The 10,686-nt window shown below is 36.7% G+C and overlaps 1 protein-coding gene across 5 annotated transcripts in view; it reads left to right on the top strand.

The window, feature by feature from the left end:
• The window catches only part of CUNH8orf89 (chromosome unknown C8orf89 homolog), a 63,009-nt gene extending 52,759 nt beyond the window's left edge, over positions 1-10,250 (top strand). For all 5 annotated transcript variants that reach the window (XM_017851607.1, XM_017851610.1, XM_017851611.1 and 2 more), the window contains exons 4-5: positions 672-727; positions 9,978-10,250. In XM_017851607.1, coding sequence (XP_017707096.1) covers positions 672-727; positions 9,978-10,126 — 205 coding nt within the window. In that variant the 3' untranslated portion in view covers positions 10,127-10,250. The remainder of the gene's footprint in view (positions 1-671; positions 728-9,977) is intronic.
• The last annotated feature ends 436 nt before the right edge of the window (positions 10,251-10,686 follow it).

Genomic DNA, 10,686 nt, shown 5'->3' with positions numbered 1-10,686 from the left:
CGGCCTTTTACGACTTTTAAATTTTTTTTTTTAATTAGCTTGTATGGTGACATGCACCTACCATACCAGCTACTCAAGAAGCTGAGGCAGGAAAATTGCTTGAGCCTAAGAGTTCAAAGTTACAGTGAGTTATATGATTGTGCCACTCCAGCCTGGGAGACAGTGAGACCTTGTCTCAAAAAGAATATTGTTACAAGAAATTTGAGATTTTTATAATGGATTATTTCACCCACAGCAGATTCCATCATGATATATTTTCCCTAATAATCTTATTATCTAGATGTATTTCAGTGGGAACAGAATTACGACAAAATTCAGATAGAGGTGATTGATAGGTAAAAAGTGTACAAAAAAGTGATAGTTGGTATTCAACATATCCAAATGGCCTGTTTATCTTGATTCGCTCCCACTTAGCATTGCTTGAGTCATGACTAGTCAGAGGTATGATAAAGGTCTGTGGGAGAAGTTAGACCTAGCACTCAGCCACTGGTAAAATTTGCTAGCAAGATATTGGGTTGGCTCATATCTGCTTCTGATGGAATTAGTTATAATGGAAAAACTTTCCTTTCCTTAACATTTATTTAATGTCCATGTGATGTTATTCAACAAGTGAGTTTCACTGTACCCTGAATTTATATGTAAGTAATTTTATGATAATATATAATATTCAGGCTAAAGAAGACTAAGGAGACATGCAGTGTGGCACCACTTCGGGAGAAATCAAAAGGTGAGCTGACTTGTCCTTTTTTCTGCCACCTGTCTTGGGTGTCATATACCTTATCTTTTAAAAAAATAAAATTCCTTTCTTTTCATTGATTTAATTTTCTTTGTTTTATTACTACTTCTTTTACACTTTGTTTATTTTATAAACTAAGTGGATGTTGGGTTCGTTATAAACATACTTTTATAATTTCAGGACCCTAGGGTATGCCCTCATCATATCTCACTTGGGCCATTTAGTGCCTGCAAACTGGTCTTCTTGTTTTGAATGTCTGATCTTTGAAATCCTTCAATGCCACAAAAAAGCCTAAAACTTTGACTTCTAATCACATTACTCTCTTCTTCAAAAACAGTGACTCCCTCATTACCCACAGACTGAGTATGAACTCTTTAGCTTAACATTGAACCCTTTACCATCTTCCCTCAGCTTTCCTTTCTAGCTTTATCTTCTAATTGCTATTTTTGTGAATCCTGCGTACTTATGACTTCTCATACAGAAACTTATCTATATACCAACAGTTTTTGGTCCCGAAAACTACTCTTAAGTCAACTTACTCCTAAGTTCATGGTGACTAAAAGGGTTTATGGTACTAAGGTATATTTTATTTGCCATTTGTCCTTCAGTCTATCAAATGATTCATCCTTTCCCTATGTGCAACAAATATTTTCTTAAAAGCTTAAGCTTTTTATTGAATCAGTACAAATAGCCTAACATCCGAGAAAAGGCCAGGACCAGACAGATTCACAGCTGAATTCTACTAGATGTACAAAGAAGAGTGGGTACCATTCACACTGAAACTATCTAAAAATTTGAGGAGGAGGGATTCCTCTGTAACTCATTCTATGAGACCAGCATCATCCTGATACCAAAGCATGCAGAGATACAACAAAAAAAGAAAACTTCCGATCAATATCCCTGATGAATATTGATGTAAAAATCCTCAACAAAATACTGGCAAGCTGAATCCAGCAGCACACCAAAAAGCTTATGCACCACAATTAAGTAGGCTTGATCCCTGCAATGCAAGCTTGGTTTAACATATCCAAATCAATAAGGGGATTCATCACATAAACAGAACTAAAGACAAAACAACATGATTATCTCAAAAGATGCAGAAAGGCTTTTGATAAAATTCAATACCCTTTCATGTTAAAAATTCTCAATAAACTAGGTATTGAAGGACATACCATAAAATAATAAGAGCCATCTATGAAAAACCCACAGCCAACATCATACTGAATGGGCAAAAGCTAGACGCATTCCCCCTGAAAACCAGCACGAGACACTCACCACTCTTATTCAACATAGTATTGGAAGTTCTGACCATAGCAATCAGTCAAGAGAGAGAAATAAAGTGCATTCCAATAAGAAGAGAGAAAGTCAAATGTTGCGGGAAGTCAAAGACCCCAAATGGAGGGACTGGCTGGAGCTACAGCAGAGGAACATAAATTGTGATTTCATGGACTTTATCAGTTCCCAAATAATACTTTTATTATTTCTTATGCCTGTCTTTTCTTTAATCTCTTAATCCTGTTATCTTCGTAAGCTGAGGATGTACTTCACCTCAGGACCACTGTGATAATTGTGTTAACTGTACAAATTGATTGCAAAACAATCAGACTGGTTCTCTGCTCTCAAACCCTGTTTTCTGTTCTTTAAGATGTTTATCAAGACAATATGTGCACCACTGAACATAAACCGTTATCAGTAGTTCTGCTTTTGCAATTCGTCCTTTTCCCTCAGAAGCATGTGATCTTTGTTAGACCCTTATTAGTAGTTCTGCTTTTTGCCCTTTGAAGCATGTGATCTTTGTACCTACTCCCTGTTCTTATGCCCCCTCCCCTTTTTAAAACCCTTAATAAAAACTTGCTGGTTTGAGGCTCAGGTGGGCATCATGGTTCCACCGATATGAGACGGCCCAGCTGTAAAATTCCTCTCTCTTTGTACTGTCTCTCTTTATTTCTCAGTCGGCTGACACTTAGGGAAAATAGAAAGAACCTACGTTGAAATATTGGGGGCGGGTTCCCTCAATAGTCAAACTATCCCTGTTTGTAGATGACATGATCCTATATCCAGAAAACCCCATAGTCTTGGCCCAAAAGCTCCTTAAGCTGATAACTTCAGCAAAATTTCAGGATACAAAATCAATGTGCAAAAATTGATAGCATTCCTATACACCAACAACAGTCAAGCCAAGAGTCAAATCATGAACACAATCCCATTCACAATTGGCACAAAAAGAATAGTATACCTAGGAATACAGCTAACCAGGGAGGTGAAAGATCTCTACAAGGAAACTACAAAACACTGCTCAAAGAAATCAGAGATGACACAAACAAGTGGAAAAACATTCCATGTTCATGGATAGGAAGACTCAATATAGTTAAAATAACTATGCTACCCAAAGCAGTTTGTAGATTCAATGTGATTCCTATTAAACTACCAATGACATTCTTCATAGAACTAGAAAAAACAATTTTAAAATTCATATGGAACCAGAAAAGAGCCCAAATAGCCAAGGCAAACCTAAAAAAAAGAACAAAGCTGGAGGTATCATACAACCTGACTTCAAACCATGGTACAGGGCTGTGGTAACCAAAACAGCATGGTACTGGTACAAAAGCAGACACATAGATCAATGGAACACAATAGAGAGATCAGAAATAAGGCCACATACCTACAACGAAATAGAGCAGGGTAAGGGAAACCAGGAGTTTGAGATGGCCAGGCTGGTCTCAAACTCCTGACCTGAAGTGATCCGCCCACCTTGACCTCCCATAGTGCTGGGGTTACAGGCATGAGCCACCATGCCTGACTTAATAGACTAGCTTTAACAAAAACTAAAACCCAGTCTTGACTGGATTAAATTGACCTTCCTGACAGAAAAAAATGAAATTCTCTCTGGAGAACTATAAGATGAACCAGAGCCTTGTAAGTTTTCATACACAGTGTCTAGCATCCAGTCAAAACTTAACAGGCATAGAAGAATAACAAAAAGTAAGAGGAGAAACAGACAACAGAAGCAGACCCATAAATAATACAAGCATCTTAGTCTGTGCTGCTATAACAAAATACTGTAAACTGGGTAGCTTATAAATAATACAAATTTAGTATCTTTAGTAACAAGGCTATAATTAGCTCTAAAGCAAGCTGAGAAATGTAATCTATACCTGGATGACCATGTGCCCAGTTAAAATTCTGTTATGGAAGAAGAGGTAAAAGGTTTTAAGAGATTGATTAATAGTTTGCCACAATTCTTTTTAAATTAAAATGACTAACTTTCTATTATGGGTATTTTGAAATGCAGTTTTGTCATTTGGTCTTACAGTCATCTACCTTGCCAAAGACACATTATTTCTTGTAATTATTAAATAGATTATTTTGAATTGTCTATGTAGATTATCATAATCATCTATAAATAATGTCAATTTTGTTTCCTCCTTTCCAAATTCTATGCCTTTCTTTCTTTTACTAAGCTGGCTAGAACCACAAATACAACGCTGAGTAGAAGTGAATAGTAGGCATCTTTGGCTTGTTTCTAATTTTAAAGAAAATCCCTTTAATGTTTGTTCATTAAGAATGATGCTTGCCACCAGGCACGGTGGCTCACGCCTGTAATCCCAGCACTTTGGGAGGCCGAGGTGGGTGGATCACGAGGTCAGGAGATGGAGACCATCCTGGCTAACACAGTGAAATCCTGTCTCTATTAAAAAATACAAAAAATTAGCCAGGTGTGGTGGTAGGCACCGGTAGTTCCAGCTACTTGGGAGGCTGAAGCAGGAGAATGGCGTGAACCCGGGAGGCGGAGCTTGCCGTGAGCTGAGATTGAGCCACTGCACTCCAGCCTGGGCGACAGAGCGAGACTCCATCTCAAAAAAAAAAAAAAAAGGAATGATGCTTGCTTTGGGTTTTGAACAGATATGCTTAATGAAGTTAAAGAAGTTCCCTTTAATTTGCTAAGAGTTTTTTTTCTTTTAAATGAAAGTTGAATTTTACTAAATAATTTCCCTGAACTGATTGAGGTGATCATATTTTTTGTTTAATATTTTAATGTGAAGAATAACATTTACAGATTTTGTAATGTTAAGTCTCTCTTGAATTCCTGAAATACGCCCAACTTAGAAGTGATTTATTATTTGTTTATGTTCTGCCATATTTAATTTGCTAATATCTCACTTGGGAGTTTTTACCTATACTGGTAAGGAGAGTGAGATTGCCATGAATTTTCTTTTTTGTTCTGTCCTTGTCTGGATTCAGTGTCCACATTATAATGGTCTTGTGGAATGAATTGGGGACTATTCCTTCTCTTTCTACTCTCTGAAGGATACGACCTAAAATTGGAATGATTTTTCTCTCAAAAGTTAGAGGAAATTCATNAAAAAAAAAAAAAAAAGGAATGATGCTTGCTTTGGGTTTTGAACAGATATGCTTAATGAAGTTAAAGAAGTTCCCTTTAATTTGCTAAGAGTTTTTTTTCTTTTAAATGAAAGTTGAATTTTACTAAATAATTTCCCTGAACTGATTGAGGTGATCATATTTTTTGTTTAATATTTTAATGTGAAGAATAACATTTACAGATTTTGTAATGTTAAGTCTCTCTTGAATTCCTGAAATACGCCCAACTTAGAAGTGATTTATTATTTGTTTATGTTCTGCCATATTTAATTTGCTAATATCTCACTTGGGAGTTTTACCTATACTGGTAAGGAGAGTGAGATTGCCATGAATTTTCTTTTTTGTTCTGTCCTTGTCTGGATTCAGTGTCCACATTATAATGGTCTTGTGGAATGAATTGGGGACTATTCCTTCTCTTTCTACTCTCTGAAGGATACGACCTAAAATTGGAATGATTTTTCTCTCAAAAGTTAGAGGAAATTCATTTGTAAAATTCATTTGGGTTACTTGTTTCCTTTGGGAGAATCTTTTAATATTGGCTCAATCATTTTAAATTTAGGGCTCTTAAGGTATTCTAATTTTTCAATCAGTTTTGGTAAGTTATATTTTCTAGAAACGTTTGCATTTTGTCTAAGTTTTAAAAATTTATTAGCATTAAGTTTAGTCTTTACTTTATCTGTAATTCTGTTCCTCTTTTCCCAATATTATGTATTTGTGCCTTCTTTTATTGTCTTGAGTAATGTCACCAGAGGCTTTCCTTTTTTATTAGTTTTTTCAATGAAGAGCTTTTGTCTTTTTAAAAAATCTCTTTTATTGTAACTTGGTTTTCTACTTCATTGATTTCTCCCCTTTCCTATATTATCTTTTTCCTTCATGTTCTTTGGGTTTACTCTTTTCCTAATGTGTATCTAATACCTATGTTTTAAATTTTCAACCTTCTTTTCTAACATAGACATTTTAGGATATAAACCTCTCTCTTTTGCTCCATTACACAACTTTTGTGATATTTATCATTTAGCAACAAATATTTTATATTTATTATGATTTCTTTTTTGACTGATAATTTAGAAAGTGTGTTGATATGGTTTGACTGTGTCCCCACCGAAATCTCATCTTGAATTGTCGTTCCCATAGTTCCCATGTGTTGTGGGATGGACTCAGAGGGAAATAATTGAATCATGGGGGTGGTTCCCCCATACCATTCTCATGGTAGTGAATAATTCTCAGGATATCTGATTTTTTTTTTTTGAGACGGAGTCTTGCTTTGTCACTCAGGCTGGAGTGCAGTGGCGTGATCTCTGCTCACGGTAAGCTCCACCTCCCGGGGTCACGCCATTCTCCTGCCTCAGCCTCCCGAGTAGCTGGGACTACAGGCGCCCGCCACCACGCCCGGCTGATTTTTTGTATTTTTAGTAGAGACGGGGTTTCACTGTGTTAGCCAGGATGGTCTCAGTCTCCTGACCTCGTGATCCACCTGTCTCGGCCTCCCAAAGTGCTGGGATTACAGGCGTGAGCCACCGCGCCCGTTGGTTTTATAAGAGGAAACCCCTTTTGCTTGGTTCTCATTCTCTCTTATCTAACGCCATGTAAGACATGTCTTTTGCCTTCTGGCGATTGTGAGGCTTCCCCAGCCAGGTTTCGGAACTGTGAGTCCATTAAACCTCTTTTTCTTTACAGATTACCCAGTCTCAGTGTGTCCTTATCAGCAGTGTAAAAATGGACTAACACATGTGTATACATTTCTAAATATTTCAGAATTTTAAATTTATCTTATTATTAACAACTTCTAACTTAATTGCATTTGTGTGTATGATACTGATTCTTTGAAGTTTTTCAGGTTTGCCTAATGCCTGCAATCTAGTTATTTTGCTGCCAGAGGGTCTTTTAAAGTATCAAGTCCATTGTACTGCTAAGAACAGAAGTCCTGATCATATTCTTAACTCTCAGCTATTTCTCTCTGAACTCCTCACTCATATTACCCCTGCAAACAAAACAAACAGAAAAATAACAACTACATTGGAGAACTGACGATAGTGCTTTTTTTGACACTTGAAACTGAAGTTAAATAATAGTATTTTAAAGTAATATAGGTCAGTATATTATTGTCAACGCTCCATATATGTTTTTAAATAGAAGTATTTCTACATATTTATGTATTTAGGGGTAATATGTAGTGATTTGAACTTTGATGAATCTGGGTTCAAATCCTGACTTTGACAGTTACTAAGTATGTGCACTTGGGCCAGTTATTTAGCATCCCTAAATTGTCTTTTTAAAATCTGTAACTCAAGATAGTACAGATGACTCGTTCATAGTAGTGTTGTATGGATAAAATAGATGTAAAATACTTGACAAAGATCATTCAACAAATGCTATCTGTTGTATTACTGCCACCCTATGATAGAAGCTTAATGCTATTTCAGTTAAGTGAATAAGTTTATTTTACGTTACAATTTTACTTCACTTAGCATTTATGATAAATGTTTTTACTGGAATAAAATAACTTGATAGGCATGTAAAATATGAAACGAGTTAATTATTTGTGGAGATGATGCCTTTTGCTTTGAAATAAATCTCACAGTTGTCCTATGTTTTAAAAAGTATTGTACAGGCCGGGTGCAGTGGCTCACGCCTGTAATCCCAGCACTTTGGGAGGCCCAGGCGGGCGGATTACGAGGTCAGGAGATTGAGACCATGCTGGCTAACACTGTGAAACCCCGTCTCTACTAAAAATACAAAAAATTAGCCGGCGTGGTGGCAGGCGCCTGTAGTCCCAGCTACTTGGGGGGCTGAGCCGGGAGAATGGTGTGAAGCCGGGAGAATGGTGTGAACCCGGGAGGTGGAGCTTGCAGTGAGCCGAGATTGGGCTACTGCACTCCAGCCTGGGCGACAGAACGAGACTCCATCCTCCATTTCAAAAAAAAGAAAAAAAAAAGAAAGTAAACATGGCATTTCTAATTCAAAATATGTGTTATATCAAAAACTAGTAGTTTTTTTTTTTATTTTCTGGGTACATAGTGGGTGTATATGTTTATGGGGTATTTGAGATATTTTGATACAGGCATACAATGTGTAATAATCACATATGGGTGAATGGAGTATCCATCCCCTCAGGCATTTCTCCTTTGTGTTACAAACAATCCAATTATACTCTTTTAGTTATTTTTAAATGTACAATTCAATTATTATTGACTATAATTGCCCTATTGTGCTATCAAATACATGTTCTTATTCATTCTTTGTATTTTTTGTACCGATTAACCATCCCCACTTCCCCCCCACCATCTCTCCTCCACTATCCTTCCCAGCCTCTGGTAACCATCCTTCTATTCTCTATCTCCATGAGTTCAATTGTTCTAGTTTTTAGCACCCACAAATAAGTGAGAATATGTGAAATTTGTCTTTCTGTGCCTGGCTTATTTAACCTAACATAATGATCTCCGGTTCCATCCATAATGTTGCAAATGACAGGATCTCATTCTTTTTTATGGCTGAATAGTACTCCATTGTGTATATGTACCACATTTTCTTCATCCATTCATCTGTTGATGGACATTTCAGTTGCTTCCAAATCTTGGTTATTGTGAACAGTGCTGCAGTAAACATAGGAGTGCAGATACCTCTTTGATACACTAATTTCCTTTCTTTTGGGTATATACCTAGCAATAGGATTGCTGGACCATGTGGTAGCTCCATTTTTGGTTTTCTGAGAAACCTCCAAACTGTTCTTCACAGTGGTTGTAGTAATTTACATTCCCACTAACAGTGAATGAGGGTTCTCTTTTCTCTACGTCCTGGCCAGCTTGTGTTATTTCCTGTCTGTTAGATAAAAGCCATTTTAATTGGGGTTAAATGATAGCTTATCGTAGTTTTGATGTCTCTGATAATCAGTGATGTTGACCACCTTTTCATATGCCTGTTTGCTGTTTGCATATCTTCTTTTTGTAAATGTCTATTCAAGTCTTTTGCCCACTTAATTAATTAATTTTTATTAACATGAGAGTTTAAATGAGACAGAGTCTTGCTATGTTGCCCAGGCTGGTCTTGAACTTCTGAGCTCAAGGGATCTGCTCACCTCAGCCTCCCAAAGTGCTGGGATTATAGACGTGAGCCACCCTGCTCAGCCCTTTTGTCCATTTTTAAATGGGATTATTAGACTTTTCCCATAGAGTTGTTTAAGCTCCTTATATATTCTGTTTGTTAATTCTTTGTAAGATGGGTAGTTTGCAAATATTTTCTCCCATTCTGTAAGTTCTTTTTGTTTTGTTGTTTCCTTTGCTGTACAGAAGCTTTTTATTAATAACTTGATGTGATCCCATTTGTCCGTTTTTGCTTTGTTTGCCTGTGCTTCTAGGGTATTACTCAGGAAATCTTTGACCTCTCCAACATCCTGGAGAGTTTCCCCAATGTTTTCTTTTAGTATTCATAGTTTGAGATCTTAGATTTAAGTCTTTAATCCATTTTGATTTGATTTTTTTATACAGTGAGGGATGGGGTGTGGTTTCATTTTTCTGCATAATATCCAGTTTTATAATATCCATAATATCCAGTTTTCCCAGCACCATTTATTGATGAGACTGTCTTTTCCCTAGTGTATATTCTTGGCCCTTTTGTTGAAAATGAATCCACTATAGATGTATAGATTTGTTTCTGCATTGTTTATTCTGTTCCATTGGTCTCTGTGTCTGTTTTTATGGCAGTACCATGCTTTTTCTGGGTTGATATACCTCAGTAGTGTAAGAACTGGTAGTGTGTAATAGTCATTTGTGGAAGAAATATTTCAGTCACATTATATTTAATAGAATATTATTCGTGTATGCTTAATTCATTTTAATAGCTGATTCCCCACCTCCTCCTCCAGGTTCTGGCTTCAGTGATCCTCTCACTGGAGCACCATCTCAATACTTAGAGAGACTTTCCAAAATAGCCATATTGGAATATGATACCATTCGTCAGGAAACAACCAAAAAATCAAAAAAAGGCAAGAAACGAGAGCTCCGAGACTGCTGAGAAATGTCGTACAGTGTGATGCTTTCTTCAGTGACTTTTAAGCTTTATATTTTCTTTTTTTATGTGATATGATGCAAAATGATTTATATAAAAATGGAAATGTAAATAGGAAATAAATATGTTATAGATGAGTCATTGTATTTTGTTAACATTACAGAGACAAGTTATATTTTTTCCTTATTTATGTTGAAGGACTATAAATTATGGTTTATGGGAAAATAAGCATAAGATAAATTTTATTCCATGAGTTTTACATACATTGATTGTGTGTTTTGATTCAATTTGATACTCTTGAGTGTCTATTTTGTGCAATGACCTTGGCTAGCTGCTAGGGAAGATTTAAGATAACGTGAGGTCTTGAGGGCAGCGCAAGATGGCTGAATAGGAACAGCTCCGGTCTGCAGCAACCAGCATGATCAACACAGGAGATGGGTGATTTCTGCATTTCCAACTGAGGTACATGGTTCATCTCACTGGGACTGGTTGAACACTGGATGCAGCCCATGGGGGGTGAACCGAAGCAGGGCAGGGCATTGCCTCACCCGGGACGTGCAAGGGAT

This window comes from Rhinopithecus bieti, unplaced genomic scaffold (assembly GCF_001698545.2).
Source record: "Rhinopithecus bieti isolate Rb0 unplaced genomic scaffold, ASM169854v2 scaffold_32422, whole genome shotgun sequence".
NCBI classification, from domain to species: domain Eukaryota; kingdom Metazoa; phylum Chordata; class Mammalia; order Primates; family Cercopithecidae; genus Rhinopithecus; species Rhinopithecus bieti.
Note: the sequence above shows the minus strand (reverse complement) of the source record. Positions and strands in the feature narration are given on the sequence as shown.